The 21718-nt window shown below is 47.4% G+C and overlaps 1 protein-coding gene across 1 annotated transcript in view; it reads left to right on the top strand.

The window, feature by feature from the left end:
- The first annotated feature begins 3151 nt into the window (after nt 1–3151).
- LOC138853937 (uncharacterized) overlaps nt 3152–21718 on the top strand; it is a 49941-nt gene continuing 31374 nt past the window's right edge. Inside the window, exon 1 of the mRNA XM_070093814.1 lies at nt 3152–4223. Within this exon, the coding sequence (XP_069949915.1) occupies nt 3173–3811 (639 nt within the window). The 5' untranslated portion in view covers nt 3152–3172 and the 3' untranslated portion in view covers nt 3812–4223. The remainder of the gene's footprint in view (nt 4224–21718) is intronic.

The following is a 21718-nucleotide window of genomic DNA, read 5'->3' as shown; positions in this document are numbered from 1 at the left end:
AGCCTGCAGCCTGTCAGCCTGCTTCACCACACCCTGCCTGTCAGCCTGCAGCCTGTCAGCCTGCTTCACCACACCCTGCCTGTCAGCCTGTCACCCAGCCTGTCAGCCAGTCAGCCTGTCACCCAGCCTGTCAGCCTGCCTGTCAGCCTGTAGCCTGTCAGCCAGTCAGCCTGTCACCCAGCCTGTCAGCCTGCCTGTCAGCCTGCCTGTCAACCTGTAGCCTGTCGGCCAGCCTGTCAGCCTGTAGCCTGTCAGCCTGTAGCCTGTCAGCCAGCCTGTCAGCCTGTAGCCTGTCAGCCTGTAGCCTGTCAGCCAGCCTGTCAGCCTGTAGCCTGTCAGCCAGCCTGTCAGCCTGTAGCATGTCAGCCTGTAGCCTGTCAGCCAGCCTGTCAGCCTGTAGCCTGTCAGCCTGTAGCCTGTCAGCCAGCCTGTCAGCCTGTCACCCAGCCTGTCAGCCTGCCTGTCAGCCAGCCTGTCTGTCAGCCAGCCTTTCAGCCAGCCAACCACTCAGCCAGCCCGTCAGCCAGCCAACCACTCAGCCAGCCCGTCAGCCAGCCAACCACTCAGCCAGCCTGTCTGTAAGCCAGCCTGTCACCCAGCCTGTCACCCAGCCTGTCACCCAGCCAGCTAGCTAGCCAGCCAGCCTGTCAGCCAGCCTGTCAGCCAACCAGCCAGCCAGCCAGCTAGCCAGCTAGCCAACCAGCTTGTCAGTCAGGCAGCCAGCCAGGCAGCCAGCCAGCCTGTCAGTCAGCCAGCCAGCCAGCCAGCCAGCCAGCCAGCCAGCCAGCCAGCCAGCCAGCCAGCCTGTCAGCCAGCCAGCCAGCCAGCTAGCCAGCTAGCCAGCCTGCCAGCTAGCCAGCTAGCCAGCCAGCTTGTCAGTCAGGCAGCCAGCCAGCAAGCCAGCCAACCTGTCAGCCAGCCAGCCAGCCAGCCAGCCAGCATGTCAGCCAGCCAGCCAGCCAGCATGTCAGCCAGCCAGCCAGCCAGCCAGCCAGCCAGCCAGCCAGCCAGCCAGCCAGCCAGCTAGCCAGCCAGCCTGTCAGCCAGCCAGCCAGCCAGCTAGCCAGCCAGCCAGCTAGCCAGCTAGCCAGCCAGCTTGTCAGTCAGGCAGCCAGCCAGCCAGCCAGCTAGCCAGCCAACCTGTCAGCCAGCCAGCCAGCCAGCCAGCCACTCAGCCAGCCACTCAGCCAGCCACTCAGCCAGCCACTCAGCCTGCCTGCCAGCCTGTTGGACCACAGGCGACATGGATTTGAAATTAATGCCGTATCGAGTTTAAAGTTAGTGATAGGAATATTAATCATCTTCTTTGTTGAGCATATAACTAACCAGCCTCTGTCATACTGAAGTTCATTATTACCTCTGGAACTTGTTCACCTGTCAGGACTTTGTGACCCGGTCCCTGGGCCCAGTATGTACCTCTGTAATGTTGAGGTACAGTCCCTGGACCCAGTATGTACCTCTGTAATGTTGAGGTACAGTCCCGGGACCCAGTATATACCTCTGTAATGTTGAGGTACAGTCCCTGGACCCAGTATGTACCTCTGTAATGTTGAGGTACAGTCCCTGGGCCCAGTATGTACCTCTGTAATGTTGAGGTACAGTCCCTGGGCCCAGTATGTACCTCTGTAATGTTGAGGTACAGTCCCTGGGCCCAGTATGTACCTCTGTAATGTTGAGGTACAGTCCCTGGACCCAGTATGTACCTCTGTAATGTTGAGGTACAGTCCCTGGACCCAGTATGTACCTCTGTAATGTCGAGGTACAGTCCCTGGACCCAGTATGTACCTCTGTAATGTTGAGGTACAGTCCCTGGACCCAGTATGTACCTCTGTAATGTTGAGGTACAGTCCCGGGACCCAGTATATACCTCTGTAATGTTGAGGTACAGTCCCTGGACCCAGTATGTACCTCTGTAATGTTGAGGTACAGTCCCTGGACCCAGTATGTACCTCTGTAATGTCGAGGTACAGTCCCTGGACCCAGTATGTACCTCTGTAATGTTGAGGTACAGTCCCTGGACCCAGTATGTACCTCTGTAATGTTGAGGTACAGTCCCTGGACCCAGTATGTACCTCTGTAATGTTGAGGTACAGTCCCTGGACCCAGTATGTACCTCTGTAATGTTGAGGTACAGTCCCTGGGCCCAGTATGTACCTCTGTAATGTTGAGGTACAGTCCCTGGACCCATTATGTACCTCTGTAATGTTCAGGTACAGTCCCTGGACCCATTATGTACCTCTGTAATGTTGAGGTGCAGTCCCTAGATCCATTATGTACCTCTGTAATGTTGAGGTACAGTCCCTGGACTCATTATGCACCTTTGTAATGTTAAGTTACAGTCCCTGGACCCATTATGTACCTCTGTAATGTTGAGGTGCAGTCCCTAGATCCATTATGTACCTCTGTAATGTTGAGGTACAGTCCCTGGACCCATTATGTACCTTTGTAATGTTGAAGTACAGTTCCTGGATCCATTATGTACCTCTGTAATGTTGAGGTACAGTCCCTGGACTCATTATGTACCTTTGTAATGTTAAGTTACAGTCCCTGGACTCATTATGTACTGTGCAATGTTGAGGTACAGTCCCTCGACCCATTATGTACCTCTGTAATGTTGACATACAGCCCCTAGACCCATTATGTACCTCTGTAATGCTGAGGTACAGCTCCTGGACCCATTATTAATTTAATGCCAGGTCTAGCTTTTTGTGTGAGTGATGAAGTGGGCATCGAAGGAGTGACAGTCATGTGACCTACTGTAAGTCCCACTTATCTCACCCAGATTACTTGCAGATAATAATTCAGGTAATTCCCTGTAAACGTCCTACAGGTAATTTGCTCACATAATAATGACAATAATTCAAAGTGTCAGGGACCCATGACTGTTCAACTGCCTCTCAGCAAATATAAGGGGGGATTACCAATAGACCCCTGGCTCTCTTCAAGATGGCACTGGACAGGCACCTAAAGTCAGTACCTGACCAGCCGGGCTGTGGTTCATACGTCAGTTTACGTGCGGCCAGCATTAAAAGCCTGGTTGATCAGGCTCTGATCCACCACGAGGCTGGTCATGGACCGGGCCGCGGGGGCGCTGACCCCGGAACACCCTCCAGGAATACTACAGGTAGTTAGGTTTGGAGTACAACCAGGTCTGAATAAACCTACTTACTGAATGACTGCCCACAGTTTTGGTAATACTTTGTATTACGACAGCAGTTGTGGTATTGTGACAGCTGTGCTGGAGGCAGATATTATAACAGCTGTGCTGGAGGAAGATATTATAACAGCTGTGCTGGAGGCAGATATTATAACAGCTGTGCTGGAGGCAGATATTATAACAGCTGTACTGGAGGCAGATATTATAGCAGCTGTGCTGGAGGCAGATATTATAGCAGCTGTGCTGGAGGCAGATATTATAACAGCTGTGCTGGAGGCAGATATTATAACAGCTGTGCTGGAGGCAGATATTATAACAGCTGTGCTGGAGGCAGATATTATAACAGCTGTGCTGGAGGCAGATATTATAGCAGCTGTGCTGGAGGCAGATATTATAACAGCTGTGCTGGAGGCAGATATTATAACAGCTGTGCTGGAGGCAGATATTATAACAGCTGTGCTGGAGGCAGATATTATAACAGCTGTGCTGGAGGCAGATATTATAACAGCTGTGCTGGAGGCAGATATTATAACAGCTGTGCTGGAGGCAGATATTATAACAGCTGTGCTGGAGGTAGATATTATAACAGCTGTGCTGGAGGCAGATATTATAACAGCTGTGCTGGAGGCAGATATTATCTTTACGGATGTATAGAAACATGATAGCTCTGCATGTAACTAGCTTTATAAGACTGACTCACAAGAGTCACCTAACACCCAGGCTTCTATTTGTTAGGTTATCCTAGGCTTAATCTACATATAATCTACCGACTGTTGAAGCTGGAAGTAGGGAAGACCATTTTAGCAGAAGACAAGTCGATAGGATGACTGATCTCTGATGTGACAGGAAAGAACATTGTTAGTGTCGACAAGCTGACACTAACAATGCTCTTTTCTGTCACGTCAGAGATCACAGTTATCCTATTGACTGGTCTTCTGCTAAAACTGTCTTCCCTACTTCCAACTTCAACATTTGCACCAATAACTCACTACAGTTGTGACCGGGTGTGGAAGTGTGAATTGCTCATTACTCTAAAATTTGTTCATGATTGCAGCCATGTATACACGTAAGTAACCATTCTTACAGTATTCATTACCTTTGTAACTTGTGAGTTCATTACCTTTGTAACTTGTGAGTTCATTACCTTTGTAACTTGTGAGTTCATTACCTTGTACCTAGTTCAGCCATCAAACTTTGGAGCCCGGTCCCTGGACCCATTGTGTACCTCTGTAATCTGTAAATACCTTTGTAACTTGTCATGATTGTGACTAGACCTACCTGGAGTTCATTACCTTTGTAAATTGTGAGTTCATTACCTTTGTAAATTGTGAATTCATTACCTCTGTAACTTGCTCAGCTATCAAAACTTTGAGGCCCAGTCCCTGGACCCATTATGTACCTCTGTAATCTTTTGACTACCGCCCACAGGATGGGTATGGGGTGCATAATAAACATATTAAAAAACAGCTCTAACAGTCGCCGTCTAGTTGAATCCTCCCTAATACACAATTTTCCTTGTATGAATCTTAGTCGTGGCTCCGTCTCTGTACCTCTTCAAGGGGGGCTCCTTGGCGTGGTGAAGAGGCTCTTGGTCTGAGGAATTAGCCCTGTCGGTCTTCTTCCTCAGACCGAACCTAATTACCCCCCATTCTCCCCTCCCCTATCCCATCCTCCCCATCCTCCCCTTTTTCCATTCCTCCTCCTCCTCCTCACCCCTCCCTTTTGCCCTTCCTCTTCTTGGCCTTCGTGATTTCTCCCACAGGCGCACTAGTTCCTAGGTAGGGGAAAGGACACCGGGGTCCATCCCATTCCGTTGAGGTTTCTTGGCGGTGGCGTAGTTTGCCGTGGAATCTGGATTGCCTGGGGATGTCCCGATCCCTCTCCGGTATCCCGGAGTAGCTTTGGGTGTCTTTTGGGCGACGGGTGTATCTCTGGAAGCCACCTTTCGGATTCCGGGGGTGGTGGCTGAAGGAGGTATGCTTTGTGGCGGATATCCGGCCGCCCTCTCTTTTGTCCACCGAGGTAGCTCGGCAGATGTGAGGTTGCTATCCCAGATTGCTGGTTTACTGGCATGAAGGGTAGGGTATGGCACGGGTTCCATGCTGCATCTGCGCTACTAGCGGTGTCGAGTCCTCTTGGGCGCGGAGGGGGATTTCCGGCCCTTTCATTCCTCCTGGGAACTATTCCTCCCCGCTCCCCCCTTTTTTTATTCTTTTTTTTTATTTTTATTTTCTTTTCTTCTTTCTTTTTTTTTCTTAAAAACAAAAAGCAAAGGAGTAACCTAACCATGGCAGCCCTAGTCCATGAAACCACTACCCCCGGGCCCCTTCTTGATACCGCACCCCATTCTGACCCTGCCTTGTGTTTAGACCACTCTTCGGACACTCCTGATGCCCCTGTACCTCTTGCTGGTGCTGTTTCCTCACCCGCTTCAGGTACCGGGGCTTCGACTGACTCCTTCGATTTGTCTGAACTCCGCTCTCCTTTGACTATGCTTCCGGCTTCTCCCTCTACGGTACGGCAATTTTCGAATCGCCCACCCATTTCCTGCCGGACCAACTCCGGTCCTACTCCTAAACGCCAACGTCAATCTCCTGATGATGCTCCGTCGTTACCTTCCCATTCTACTCGGAAACGACCGACACGTCAAGCACTCCCTCTCCACGCTCAGTTTCGGACCACACAATGGACTAAATTCTTTACTTTAAGACCTACTTCTTCTTCTGCCTACCTTTCTGACCATAGTATTGCCAAAGCGCTCCTGCGTCATGTTGGCAGAGATATTTCATTTCACGCTCTCAAGAGCGGTACACGCATCGTCACTGTCCAGAATGCTACCCAAGCTCATGATCTTTCTCTCCTTTCGAATATCGATACTACTCCTATCACTATTGAAAAACATCTTTCTCTCAATTCTTGTAGTGGTACTGTCATTCTGCCCCATACCATAGTCCAACAGAATTTCCAGTCATGTGGCAATGACATTTTTGAACAGCTGGAACTCCAGGATCTCCCAATCCTCAAAGTAGACACTTATGTCCTTCCTGCCCGGGGGCGGAGACGTTACCCTTGCAATGTGGCTCGTTTAACTTTTGACAGCCGAGAACTCCCGTCCTCTGTATATGTCGCGGGACATCGGTTACAAGTTCGAAAGGTGATACCTACACCGCAACAATGTAGAAATTGCTGGCGTTTTGGTCACCCAGCGAAATATTGCAGATCTATGGCCGAATGCCCAGTCTGTGGTGCCGACAACCATTCTAATACATCTTGCAGTCAACCTCCATCTTGCCTTAATTGTAATGAAGCTCACCCTTCGTACTCCCGCCGTTGCCAGGTCTACTTAAATGAACGTGAAATCCGTTGCCTCAAAGAGGCAGAAGGTCTCCCTTATGCTATGGCAGTTACTCATCTCCGCCTCCAAGGGAGACTACCCCGTGTTTCTTATTCTCGTGTTTCCAAACGTCCCCCCACTTCTGGGGTCCCATCTTCTGCAGCCTCCTCTGTTGTTACCCCTCCCATAGCCACTACGGCATCTAATCCTTTTGCTGTCCTTGGCTCTGACGTCCCGACTACAACTCAGTCTGTTCTCACATCTTCGCGTCCTTCCTCACAAGCCCCAGTATCGACAAGACCTCGTACGACACCTAATACCAATCGCCCCTCTACTCAGAAGTCCAAAAAATCCACATTGCTCAAATCTTCTTTGCCCCTTCCTTCCCTTCTTCCACCTCCACACGTTACCTTTCCAGTCTCTGTACCTAGTTCTTCCCCTCTCTCTGGCTCTATTACAAGTGTGGAGATTCACCCTCCTCCTCGTACTATGCCTTCCACCCCCGTCCCCTCCCAAGTTTCTCCCTCTTCTGTCACCTCCCAGGTTTCTACCTCTTCTGTCCCCCCCCACACTTCATCTCCAGTCCCTTACACTTTTCCCTCCCCCTCTACTTTGGTACAGTCCATTACTGTCCCAATCTTTACTCACCCTCCTCCTCCTATCTCCAATATGGTTTCCCATACATCTTTGAATTCAGAAACACTTGAAGCCATTTCAGAATATATTGCAGAGACTAAACCTTCAATGGACACTGATTCACTTCCTGTTCCTTCTCTTCCCTCTCCTCCATCTTCACAACCCCATTCTTCGCAACGCTCCGTTCCTTCGCTACTTGAACATCTTCCAATGCCACCACACGTTGACTTTTCTAACCCCTCTAGTCCGTAGGTGCCTTTACCTACAGATTCCTGATATTTTCTTCATCGCCAATCATGGCCTATTTACAGTGGAATATCCGCGGCCTCAGGGGTAATCGGGGTGAGCTTCAGATGTTGCTTTCCAGGTTTTCCCCTGTTGGTGCTTGCTTACAAGAACCAAAATTACACTCGGCTGTTTTCCAACCTATCTCAGGCTATAATTTATTGTATTCTTCGGATCCTTTCTCAGATGGGACCTTTAATGAAAGTGCCCTTCTTCTACGCAATGATATTCCGTACTGTCAACTATTTGTCCATACCTCGCTGCATTACACTGCAGCCCGTATCCACTTGAATAAGTGGTTTACAATATGTTCTTTATATCTCTCTCCTTCTCGAGCATTTTCTATCCCAGACTTTGCCTTTCTTGTTTCATCCTTACCACCACCACTTCTGTTACTTGGTGATTTTAATGCCCACCATTTCCTCTGGGGGGGGTCTCATTGTGACTCACGTGGCATTCAGTTGGAGGCTTTTCTTGCCTCTCACCCCCTCCATGTTTTAAATACGGGTACTCCCACCCATTTTGATCCTCGTACTCATACTCTCTCTTGCATCGATCTATCAGTCTGCTCTTCCTCCACTGCACTAGACTTCACCTGGTCTGTTCTACCAGACTTACATGACAGCGATCATTTTCCGATCATTCTTACTTCTCCTTCCTATTCACCACCTTCCCGTAACCCTCGCTGGCAATTTGATCGGGCAAATTGGGATCTTTACTCACACCTCACTGCTTTTAGTGAGGTTCCTTCTTCATCCTCCATTGATGAGCTCCTACACATCTTCTCGACATCAGTTTATACCGCAGCTTCTCATTCTATACCCCAAACCTCAGGCAGGCATTCTCAGAAGTGCGTGCCTTGGTGGTCTCCTGCTTGTGCTCGTGCAGTACGTTTGAAACGTGCTGCATGGGGCAGGTACCGGTACAATAGAACCGCTGAGAGACTTGTTGATTTTAAGCAGAAGCGTGCGATCGCTCGCCGTGTCATCCGTGAAGCTAAACGCACTTGTTGGCGAGACTATGTTTCCACCATCACCTCTGCTTCTTCTATGAGTGCAGTCTGGAAAAAAGTGAGGAAATTGAGTGGTAAATACTCTCCTGACCCGGCTCCTGTTCTACGGGTCACTGGTGTTGATATAGCAAACCCTCTCGACGTTGCCATTGAACTTGGCACACATCTGGTCCGTATTTCCCGAGGGCTCCATCTATGCCCCTCGTTTCTTTCCTCAAAGTCTGCCAGAGAGTTAGTACCCTTGGACTTTTCTTCTCTCGGAGAAGAACAGTATAATGTGCCTTTTACACTTCAAGAACTGGAGGCAACGCTCTCAGCCTGCCGATCATCGGCAGCTGGGCCTGATGACATTCATATTCGTATGTTACAACATTTACATCGGTCAGCCCTTGTAGTCCTCTTACACCTCTTCAATCTTATTTGGGCACAAGGAGTTCTTCCCCAGCTGTGGAAATCTGCCATTGTTCTCCCTTTCCGCAAACCGGGTACTACAGGACATGATGCCTCCCACTATCGCCCCATCGCTCTTACAAGTGCAGTTTGCAAAGTGATGGAACGCCTCGTAAATCGACGTTTAATGTGGTATTTAGAGACTCACAACAGTCTCTCCGCTAGTCAATATGGCTTTCGTAAGGGTCGTTCTACCATAGACCCCTTACTACGCTTGGATACGTATGTTCGTAATGCCTTTGCGAATAATCACTCAGTTATTGCCATATTTTTTGACCTTGAGAAGGCATATGACACAACTTGGAGGTATAATATTTTGGCCCAGGCCCATTCCTTAGGCCTCCGAGGCAATCTACCATCCTTCCTTAAGAACTTTTTAACTGACAGACATTTCCGTGTTCGAGTCAATAATGTTCTTTCCCCGGACTTCGTCCAAGCTGAAGGTGTCCCTCAGGGATGTGTTCTAAGCACAACACTTTTTCTCCTTGCTATAAATGATTTGGCCTCTGTTCTTCCACCCAATATTTGGTCATCACTCTATGTTGATGACTTCGCTATTGCTTGTGCAGGCGCTGACTGTCACCTTATTGCAGTTTCTCTCCAGCATGCGGTCGACCGTGTTTCCACTTGGGCCACCACACATGGGTTTAAATTTTCAAGTACCAAAACTCACCAAATTACTTTCACTAGACGCTCTGTTATCTCCGATCATCCTTTGTATCTCTATGGCTCCCGTATCCCCGAACGTGATACAGTCAGGTTTCTAGGCCTTCTCTTTGACCGTCGGTTAACCTGGAAACCTCACATTACCTCTTTGAAGGCAACTTGTCACAGCCGGCTAAACCTTCTTAAAACCCTTGCTCATCTTTCCTGGGGAGCTGATCGTCGAACTCTGCTTCGCCTACATTCAGCCCTCGTTTTATCGAAACTCGATTATGGTGACCAGATTTATTCCGCGGCCTCTCCTGCTACTCTCTCTAGCCTTAACTCTATCCATCACCAAGGCTTACGTTTGTGCCTTGGTGCTTTTCGCTCTTCCCCTGTTGAGAGCCTCTATACAGAAGCAAATGTTCCATCCTTGTCTGATCGCCGTGATGCCCATTGCCTTCGTTACTATGTACGCTCTCACGATCTACACAATCCTTCCATTTATAGAATGGTCACTGATATTAGTAGACATTCTTTATTCGTTCGCCGCCCCTGTTTGCTCCGTCCCTTTTCTCTTCGCCTACATTCACTCTTGTCTTCCCTTCAGTTACCACCTTTATATGTTCATGTAGCATCTCACTTTTCCCTGCCCCCCTGGGAAGTTCCAGCTGTTCGGGTCTGTTCTTTCTCACTCCCTTGCTCGAAAGCTCAACTGCCTACGGTGGCTTCCCGCTCTCTTTTTCTTGATCACTTCCACTCCCATTCTCATGCCACCGCTGTGTACACAGATGGCTCTAAGTCTTCAGACGGCGTCGGATTCGCAGCAGTGTTTCCGGACAGCGTCGTACGAGGGCATTTACTATCTTCAGCTAGCATTTTTACTGCTGAACTGTATGCCATTCTTGCAGCACTTATTCGTATTGCATCTATGCCTGTGTCATCATTTGTAGTAGTCTCAGACTCCCTTAGTGCTCTACAGGCTATACGAAAATTTGATACATCTCATCCCCTAGTTCTCCGTATCCAACTTTGGCTACGCCGTATCTCTACCAAACATAAAGATATTGTTTTTTGTTGGGTCCCTGGTCATGTCGACGTACAGGGCAATGAACAGGCAGACACTGCTGCGCGGTCAGCAGTATATGACCTACCAATTTCCTATCGAGGTGTTCCATTTCTGGACTATTTTGCTGCAATAGCTACCCACCTTCGCACCCGTTGGCAACAACGTTGGTCAACTCTGCTCGGTAACAAACTTCATTCTATTAAACCGAGCATAGGTTACTGGCCGTCTTCTTGTCATCAGTGCCGAAGTTGGGAGACCACTCTCTCCCGCCTTCGCATTGGCCACACTCGTCTTACTCATGGGTATCTCATGGAGAGGCACCCTGTTCCTCTCTGTGAGCAGTGTCAAGTTCCAGTATCGATTAGCCACATTCTGTTAGACTGCCCTCTCTATCAACGAGCACGCAGAATTTACCTCCAACGTCGTCTTCGTTCTACTACTCTCTCTTTACCTTCCCTTCTTGCTGATGGACCCTCCTTTAATCCTGACTCTCTCATTGACTTCTTGACAACGACCGATTTACTCCACAAACTCTGATGATACTTTTCGCACTCCCCTCAGCCCTTTCTGGCTCAGTCTCTTGCTGCCCTTTACCCTTTCACCATCCACTGCCCCGCTGTTATCCGTAACCTGTTGCTCATCCATCTCCCTTTTGCCACCTGATGCCCTCACTTCCTTCCTGCCCTGCAGCGCTGTATAGTCCTTGTGGCTTAGCGCTTCTTTTTGATTATAATAATAATAATCCGTCTCTGTAGATGCCTTCCTCTCCCACTACGTTGTAAAATGCTCCAAACTTCAGAACACCCGTGACTTAACCTGATTCCTCCTTTTTCTTCTTCTCCCTCTTCCCCTTTCCTCTTTCCTTTCTCTTGTTTGGGTTGTCTTTCTTCTGCCTTGGGTATTTGTTCCTTTATCATTTATTTATTTATTTTTATTTTATTCCCCCCTCCCTCTGTGTTCTTGCTCTTACCCTCTGTGGGCACGTAGCTCCCTTGTGGGCCCCTAGCTCCCTTGCGGGCCCCTAGCTCCCTTGCGGGCCCCTAGCTCCCTTGCGGGCCCCTAGCTCCCTTGTGGGCCCCTAGCTCCCTTGCGGGCCCCTAGCTCCCTTGCAGGCCCCTAGCTCCCTTGTGGGCCCCTAGCTCCCTTGTGGGCCCCTAGCTCCCTTGCAGTACTCCTCTTTCTTAGTATTTGACTGGCTCCTCCTCCTCCTCCTCACTACCTTCCCTATGTTTACCTGGAGTTTACCTGGAGAGAGTTCCGGGGGTCAACGCCCCCGCGGCCCGGTCTGTGACCAGGCCTCCTGGTGGATCAGAGCCTGATCATCCAGGCTGTTACTGCTGGCTGCACGCAAACCAACGTATGAGCCACAGCCCGGCTGATCAGGAACCGACTTTAGGTGCTTATCCAGTGCCAGCTTGAAGACTGCCAGGGGTCTGTTGGTAATCCCCCTTATGTATGCTGGGAGGCAGTTAAACAGTCTCGGGCCCCTGACACTTATTGTATGGTCTCTTAAAGTGCTAGTGACACCCCTGCTTTTCATTGGGGGGATGTTGCATCGTCTGCCAAGTCTTTTGCTTTCGTAGTGAGTGATTTTCGTGTGCAAGTTCGGTACTAGTCCCTCTAGGATTTTCCAGGTGTATATAATCATGTATCTCTCCCTCCTGCGTTCCAGGGAATACAGGTTTAGGAACCTCAAGCGCTCCCAGTAATTGAGGTGTTTTATCTCCGTTATGTGCGCCGTGAAGGTTCTCTGTACATTTTCTAGGTCAGCAATTTCACCTGCCTTGAAAGGTGGTGTTAGTGTGCAGCAATATTCCAGCCTAGATCATCATTGTGACCAGCTCTACCTGGAGTACATTACCTTCGTAACTTGCTCAGCTATCATAACTTTGGGGGTCCAGTCCCTGGACCAGTTATGCACCTCTGTAATCTTTTGACTACCGCCCACAGGATGGGTATGGGGTGCATAATAAAGATATTAAACTAACTATTACTACCTCCTCCTGCCTACATATACTCTCTCCATCTCTCCTTTTCGTGACCTTGTAAATGGTCCAAACTGGACCGAAACTTTGTGATAAGTTCCTCTCTTCTATGTGCGGGATATTTGTGTATCGTTCCAGTCACGGTTTTGTGCCTTTTTTTGTATTTTACTCTTTATGCTATGCAGGCGAACTCTAAATAAATACTCAGTGGAAAGTGAACATGGGTAGCAGATGATTGTGTGAATAGGGACAGCAGGTGTTCAGGTGAAGCAGAGCAGCAGGTGTTGAGGTGAATTAGGGCTGCAGGTGTTTATGAGATTTGCCTTACGTCCTGCCTATGATAGTAATGATATAAAAGACCAAGTACCTCTCTAACAAGCACTACCCTAAAAAAAACTAAACAGATGACAGCTAAGAGACTGAACAGTCCCTGGCTAACACCCACTATCCTCAAATCCATAAATACAAAACACCAATATGAAAAACAGTACAGAATGGGTCACATAACCAGAGACCAAACTAAACGTTACTCGTCAATCCTAACCAGCCTGATAAGAAGGGCAAAAAAATTGTATTATGAGAACAGATTATCCAACTTACGAGGTGATATAAAAAAGACCTGGAAAACCCTATCAGAAATTCTAGGAACAAAAAAGATATCACGAAATAGCGAAATTGAATTAACAAAATCAGATGAACCCCAACTCCCACCAACTGAAACAGCAAACAGACTCAATAATTTCTTCTCCACTATAGGTCAAAACCTTGCCAATAAAATCCCAAGCTCAGATACCCCACCAAATGACTACCTCACTGGCAACTACCCGAACACACTGTTCCTAGCTCCGACTAACCCATACGAAGTCTCCCTTATTATCAACGCACTGAAAAACAAGATAGGAGATTTAAATACCTTACCACCCTTTATATACCAAAAAGCGTCACAAGTACTATCACCAATCATTGCAACACTTTAACAAATCCATTGAATCCTCCACCTTCCCTACAGTTCTCAAAATAGCAAGGGTCACCCCGATCCATAAAGGAGACCAAACAGAGTTGAATAACTATAGGCCAATATCCAACTTACACCCTCTCTCAAAAATCTTCGAAAAATTAATTCATAAGCGAATCTATTCCTACCTCATCTCCCACAACGTACTCAACCCCTGTCAATTTGGGTTCAGACCTAATAAAAATACTAATGATGCTATTATACACATGCTAGAACATATATACACTGCAATAGACAAAAAAGAAGTCCCACTGGGAATCTTCATTGACTTACGTAAAGCTTTTGATACAGTTGACCATGACTTGCTCCACGTAAAATTGTCACACTATGGTATTAGAGGGCACTCCCTCAACTACCTCAAGTCTTACCTCAGCAACAGAAGCCAATATGTGTACGCAAATGGAGCAAACTCTTCCGCACAGCCAATTACAGTTGGTGTCCCACAGGGAAGTGTCCTTGGTCCTCTTCTCTTTCTCATATACATAAATGACCTACCAAATGCATCACAATTACTCAAACCCACACTATTTGCAGATGACACTACATACGTCTTCTCTCACCCGAGCCCAGTCATGCTAACCAATAGTGTAAATACCGAATTACAGAAAATATCTACCTGGATGAGGACTAACAAACTTACACTAAACAGTGACAAAACCTACTGCATTCAGTTTGGTAACAGAGCTGCAGATGTGTCTCTTAACATAATGATAAATGGATCACCTATCACAAAACTCACATAGGGGAAATTCTTAGGAATTCACCTTGATAATAGACTCAGATTTCAAACACATATACAACAAATTTCCAAGAAAATTTCCAAGACTGTAGGCATACTATCGAAGATACGGTACTATGTTCCACAGTCAGCCCTCCTGGCCCTATATCACTCTCTTATTTACCCCTATCTCACCTATGGAATTTGTGCATGGGGCTCAACAACAATTAACCATCTCAGACCACTAATTACCCAACAAAAAGCTGCAGTTAGAATGATAACAAATTCTCACTACAGGCAGCACACTCCACCAATATTCAAAACACTCAACCTACTCACCATACAAAACATCCATACTTATTATTGCACCTATTACATACATAGAACACTTAACTCTGATATTAACCCTCCCCTCAAACATCTCCTTGCCAACCTCAACAGAACACATGACCATAACACAAGGCACAGATCACTCTTTGATGTTCCTCGTGTCCATCTCACACTATGCAAAAACTCAATGCACATAAAAGGCCCTAAAATCTGGAATTCATTACCTGTAAATATAAAAGAAACACTACCTGTTTATAAATTCAAGTCTCTTGGCATGTTGCACTTAACTGTATTCTTTTGTACTTCTCTGTATCATGTTCAAATTAATAAATAAATAATTAAATAAATAAATCTGGGGTCAACACCCCCGCGGCCCGGTGACCTGAGAGTGTATCTGGGGTTAACGCCCCCGCGGCCCGGTCTGTGACCTAGCTAAATGGCGGATCAGAGCCATGATCAAGCAGCCTATTACTGTTAGCCACATGTATAGACCTCATATTCACTAACAATGATGATCTGATAAGAAATGTCACCATATCAAAAACAATATACTCAGATCACAACATAATTGAGGTTCAGACATGTATGCGTGGAGCCCCAGACCGACAAAATGAGACTAGTCACGAGGGAGCATTCACCAAATTCAACTTCAATAACAAAAACATAAAGTGGGACCAAGTAAACCAAGTCCTAACCGATATAAGCTGGGAAGATATACTAAGCAACACAGACCCAAACTTATGCCTAGAACAGATTAACTCGGTGGCACTCGATGTATGCACAAGGCTTATTCCTCTAAGAAAAAGGAGGAGTAGATGTAAAATAGAAAGAGACAGGCGCTCCCTTTACAGGCGACGGAAAAGAATAACAGAGCGGCTAAAAGAGGTCAATATATCTGAAATGCGCAGGGAGACACTGGTCAGAGAAATAGCAAGCATCGAACTTAAGCTAAAAGAATCCTTTAGGAGTCAGGAATCGCGGGAAGAACTAAAAGCTATAAATGAAATCGAAAGAAACCCAAAGTATTTCTTCTATGCCAAATCAAAATCGAGAACAACGCCCAGTATTGGGCCCCTACTTAAACAAGATGGGTCCTACACAGATGACAGCAAGGAAATGAGTGAGCTACTCAAGTCCCAATATGACTCAGTTTTTAGCAAGCCGCTAACCAGACTGAGAGTCGAAGATCAAAATGAATTTTTTATGAGAGAGCCACAAAATTTGATTAACACAAGCCTATCCGATGTTATCCTGACGCCAAATGACTTCGAACAGGCGATAAATGACATGCCCATGCACTCTGCCCCAGGGCCAGACTCATGGAACTCTGTGTTCATCAAGAACTGCAAGAAGCCCTTATCACGAGCCTTTTCCATCCTATGGAGAGGGAGCATGGACACGGGGGTCGTCCCTCAGTTACTAAAAACAACAGACATAGCCCCACTCCACAAAGGGGACAGTAAAGCAACAGCAAAGAACTACAGACCAATAGCACTAACATCCCATATCATAAAAATCTTTGAAAGGGTCCTAAGAAGCAAGATCACCACCCATCTAGAAACCCATCAGTTACACAACCCAGGGCAACATGGGTTTAGAACAGGTCGCTCCTGTCTGTCTCAACTACTGGATCACTACGACAAGGTCCTAAATGCACTAGAAGACAAAAAGAATGCAGATGTAATATATACAGACTTTGCAAAAGCCTTCGACAAGTGTGACCATGGCGTAATAGCGCACAAAATGCGCGCTAAAGGAATAACAGGAAAAGTCGGTCGATGGATCTATAATTTCCTCACTAACAGAACACAGAGAGTAGTCGTCAACAGAGTAAAGTCTGAGGCAGCTACGGTGAAAAGCTCTGTTCCACAAGGCACAGTACTAGCTCCCATCTTGTTCCTCATCCTCATATCCGACATAGACAAGGATGTCAGCCACAGCACCGTGTCTTCCTTTGCAGATGACACCCGAATCTGCATGACAGTGTCTTCCATTGCAGACACTGCAAGGCTCCAGGCGGACATCAACCAACTCTTTCAGTGGGCTGCAGAAAACAATATGAAGTTCAACGATGAGAAATTTCAATTACTCAGATATGGTAAACATGAGGAAATTAAATCTTCATCAGAGTACAAAACAAATTCTGGCCACAAAATAGAGCGAAACACCAACGTCAAAGACCTGGGAGTGATTATGTCGGAGGATCTCACCTTCAAGGACCATAACATTGTATCAATCGCATCTGCTAGAAAAATGACAGGATGGATAATGAGAACCTTCAAAACTAGGGAGGCCAAGCCCATGATGACACTCTTCAGGTCACTTGTTCTATCTAGGCTGGAATATTGCTGCACTCTAACAGCACCTTTCAAGGCAGGTGAAATTGCTGACCTAGAAAATGTACAGAGAACTTTCACGGCGCGCATAACGGAGATAAAACACCTCAATTACTGGGAGCGCTTGAGGTTTCTAAACCTGTATTCCCTGGAACGCAGGAGGGAGAGATACATGATTATATACACCTGGAAAATCCTAGAGGGACTAGTACCGAACTTGCACACGAAAATCACTCACTACGAAAGCAAAAGACTTGGCAGACGATGCAACATCCCCCCAATGAAAAGCAGGGGTGTCACTAGCACGTTAAGAGACCATACAATAAGTGTCAGGGGCCCGAGACTGTTCAACTGCCTCCCAGCACACATAAGGGGGATTACCAACAGACCCCTGGCAGTCTTCAAGCTGGCACTGGACAAGCACCTAAAGTCAGTTCCTGATCAGCCGGGCTGTGGCTCGTACGTTGGTTTGCGTGCAGCCAGCAGCAACAGCCTGGTTGATCAGGCGCTGATCCACCAGGAGGCCTGGTCACAGACCGGGCCGCGGGGGCGTTGACCCCCGAAACTCTCTCCAGGTAAACTCCAGGTATGTAAACCGATGTATGAACCACAACCTGGCTGGTCAGGTACTGACTTTAGTTGCCTCTCCAGGTCCCTCTGATGTATGCTGGGAGGCAGTTGAACAGTCTCGGGCCCCTGACACTTATTGTGTTGTCTCTTAACGTGCTAGTGACACCCCTGCTTTTCATTGGGGGGATGTTGCATCGTCTGCCAAATCTTTTGCTTTCGTTGTGAGTGGTTTTCATGTGCAAGTTCGGTACTAGTCCCTCTAGGATTTTCCAGGTGTATATAATCACGTATCTCTCCCTCCTGCGTTCCAGGGAATACAGGTTCAGGAACCTCAAGAGCTCCCAGTAATTGAGGTGTTTTATCTCCGTTATGCGCGCCGTGAAGGTTCTCTGTACATTTTCTAGGTCAGCAATTTCACCTGCCTTGAAAGGTGGTGTTAGTGTGCAGCAATATTCCAGCCTAGATAGAACAAGTGACCTGAAGAGTGTCATCATGGGCTTGGCATCCCTAGTTTTGAAGGTTCTCATTATCCATCCTTGAGGTACAGTCCCTGGATCCATTATGTACCTCTGTAATGTTGAGGTACAGTCCCTGGATCCATTATGTACCTCTGAAATGTTGAGGTACAGTCCTTGGACCCATTATGTACCTCTGTAATGTTGAGGTACAGTCCCTGAACCCAGTATGTACCTCTGTAATGTTGAGATACAGTCCCTGAACCCAGTATGTACCTCTGTAATGTTGAGGTACAATACCTGGACCCATTATGTACCTCTGTAATGTTGAGGTACAGTCCCTGGACCCATTATGTACTTCTGTAATGTTGAGGTACAGTCCCTGAACCCGTTATTTACCTCTGTAATGTTGAGGTACAGTCCCTGGACCCATTATGTACCTCTGTAATGTTGAGGTACAGTCCCTGGACCCATTATGTACCTCTGTAATATTGAGGTATAGACCCTGGACCCATTATGTACCTCTGTAATGTTGAGGTACAGTCCCTGGACACAGTATGTACCTCTGTAATGTTGAGGTATAGTCCCTGGACTTATTATGTACCTCTGTAATGTTGAGGTACAGTCCCTGGACACATTATGTACCTCAGTATGCATATAATTAATGTTAAGCGCTAAACCCACGTGGGTTATTCAGCGATATGTACCTCGGTAATCTTTTAGATTACCGCCCACAGGATGAGTACGGGGTGTGTAATAAAGATGTTGAACTAACTAAAACTAACTCTCTGTCCACACATCAGTGTGTGACACTGTCTCTGTCCACACATCAGTGTGTGACACTGTCTCTGTCCACACATCAGTGTGTGACACTGTCTCTGTCCACACATCAGTGTGTGACACTGTCTCTGTCCACACATCAGTGTGTGACATTGTCTCTGTCCACACATCAGTGTATGACACTGTCTCTGTCCACACATCAGTGTGTGACACTGTCTCTGTCCACACATCAGTGTGTGACACTGTCTCTGTCCACACATCAGTGTGTGACACTGTCTCTGTCCACACATGAGTGTGTGACACTGTCTCTGTCCACACATCAGTGTGTGACACTCTGTCCACACATCAGTGTGTGACACTGTCTCTGTCCACACATCAGTGTGTGACACTGTCTCTGTCCACACATCAGTGTGTGACACTGTCTCTGTCCACACATCAGTGTGTGACACTGTCTCTGTCCACACATCAGTGTGTGACACTGTCTCTGTCCACACATCAGTGTGTGACACTGTCTCTGTCCACACATCAGTGTGTGACACTGTCTCTGTCCACACATCAGTGTGTGACACTCTGTCCACACATCAGTGTGTGACACTGTCTCTGTCCACACATCAGTGTGTGACACTGTCTCTGTCCACACATCAGTGTGTGACACTGACTCTGTCCACACATCAGTGTGTGACACTGACTCTGTCCACACATCAGTGTGTGACACTGTCTCTGTCCACACATCAGTGTGTGACACTCTGTCCACACATCAGTGTGTGACACTCTGTCCACACATCAGTGTATGACACTGTCTCTGTCCACACATCAGTGTGTGACACTGACTCTGTCCACACATCAGTGTATGACACTGACTCTGTCCACACATCAGTGTATGACACTGACTCTGTCCACACATCAGTGTATGACACTGACTCTGTCCACACATCAGTGTATGACACTGACTCTGTCCACACATCAGTGTATGACACTGTCCACACATCAGTGTATGACACTGTCTCTGTCTACACATCAGTGCATGACACTGTCTCTGTCCACACATCAGTGTATGACACTGACTCTGTCCACACATCAGTGTATGACACTGACTCTGTCCACACATCAGTGTATGACACTGACTCTGTCCACACATCAGTGTATGACACTGTCCACACATCAGTGTATGACACTGTCCACACATCAGTGTATGACACTGTCCACACATCAGTGTATGACACTGTCCACACATCAGTGTATGACACTGACTCTGTCCACACATCAGTGTATGACACTGACTCTGTCCACACATCAGTGTATGACACTGACTCTGTCCACACATCAGTGTATGACACTGACTCTGTCCACACATCAGTGTATGACACTGTCCACACATCAGTGTATGACACTGTCTCTGTCCACACATCAGTGTATGACACTCTGTCCACACATCAGTGTGTGACACTGTCTCTGTCCACACATCAGTGTATGACACTGTCTCTGTCCACACATCAGTGTAAGACACTGTCTCTGTCCACACATCAGTGTATGACACTGTCTCTGTCCACACATCAGTGTATGACACTGCCTGTCCACACATCAGTGTATGACAGTGTCTCTGTCCACACATCAGTGCATGACACTGTCTCTGTCCACACATCAGTGCATGACACTGTCTCTGTCCACACATCAGTGTATGACACTGTCTCTGTCCACACATCAGTGTATGACACTGTCTCTGTCCACACATCAGTGTATGACACTGTCTCTGTCCACACATCAGTGTGTGACACTGACTCTGTCCACACATCAGTGTATGACACTGTCTCTGTCCACACATCAGTGTATGACAGTGTCTCTGTCCACACATCAGTGTATGACACTGTCTCTGTCCACACATCAGTGTGTGACACTGACTCTGTCCACACATCAGTGTATGACACTGTCTCTGTCCACACATCAGTGTATGACACTGTCTCTGTCCACACATCAGTGTGTGACACTGACTCTGTCCACACATCAGTGTATGACACTGTCTCTGTCCACACATCAGTGTATGACACTGTCTCTGTCCACACATCAGTGTATGACACTGTCTCTGTCCACACATCAGTGTATGACACTCTGTCCACACATCAGTGTATGACACTGTCTCTGTCCACACATCAGTGTATGACACTGTCTCTGTCCACACATCAGTGTATGACACTGTCTCTGTCCACACATCAGTGTATGACACTGTCTCTGTCCACACATCAGTGTATGACACTGTCTCTGTCCACACATCAGTGTATGACACTGTCTCTGTCCACACATCAGTGTATGACACTGTCTCTGTCCACACATCAGTGTATGACACTGTCTCTGTCCACACATCAGTGTATGACACTCTGTCCACACATCAGTGTATGACACTGTCTCTGTCCACACATCAGTGTATGACACTGTCTCTGTCCACACATCAGTGTATGACACTCTGTCCACACATCAGTGTATGACACTGTCTCTGTCCACACATCAGTGTATGACACTGTCTCTGTCCACACATCAGTGTATGACATCTGGATACCTGGAGGTTACCTGGAAGTTATTCTGGGGATCAATGCCCCCGCGGCCCGGTCCATGACCAGGCCTCCCGATGGATCAGGGCCTGATCAACTAGGCTGTTACTGCTGGCCGCATGCAGTCCAACGTACAAGCCACAGCCCGGCTGATCTGGCACTGACTTTAGGTATCTGTCTAGCTCTCTCTTGAAGGCAGCCAGGGGTTTATTAGGGGTTTACTGTCTCTGTCCACACATCAGTGTATGACACTGTCTCTGAAAACGGACAAGTTGAAGATTGAGACACTTATGCAACATATGGGAATCTATATTGAGGAAACGTTTCACCACACAGTGGCTTCATCAGTCCAATACAAATCAGAAAGGTGTAAGGAGAGGAGTTTCAGGTAATCAGTC

The sequence above is a fragment of the Cherax quadricarinatus genome, chromosome 43, assembly GCF_038502225.1.
Source record: "Cherax quadricarinatus isolate ZL_2023a chromosome 43, ASM3850222v1, whole genome shotgun sequence".
Taxonomy (NCBI): domain Eukaryota; kingdom Metazoa; phylum Arthropoda; class Malacostraca; order Decapoda; family Parastacidae; genus Cherax; species Cherax quadricarinatus.
Note: the sequence above shows the minus strand (reverse complement) of the source record. Positions and strands in the feature narration are given on the sequence as shown.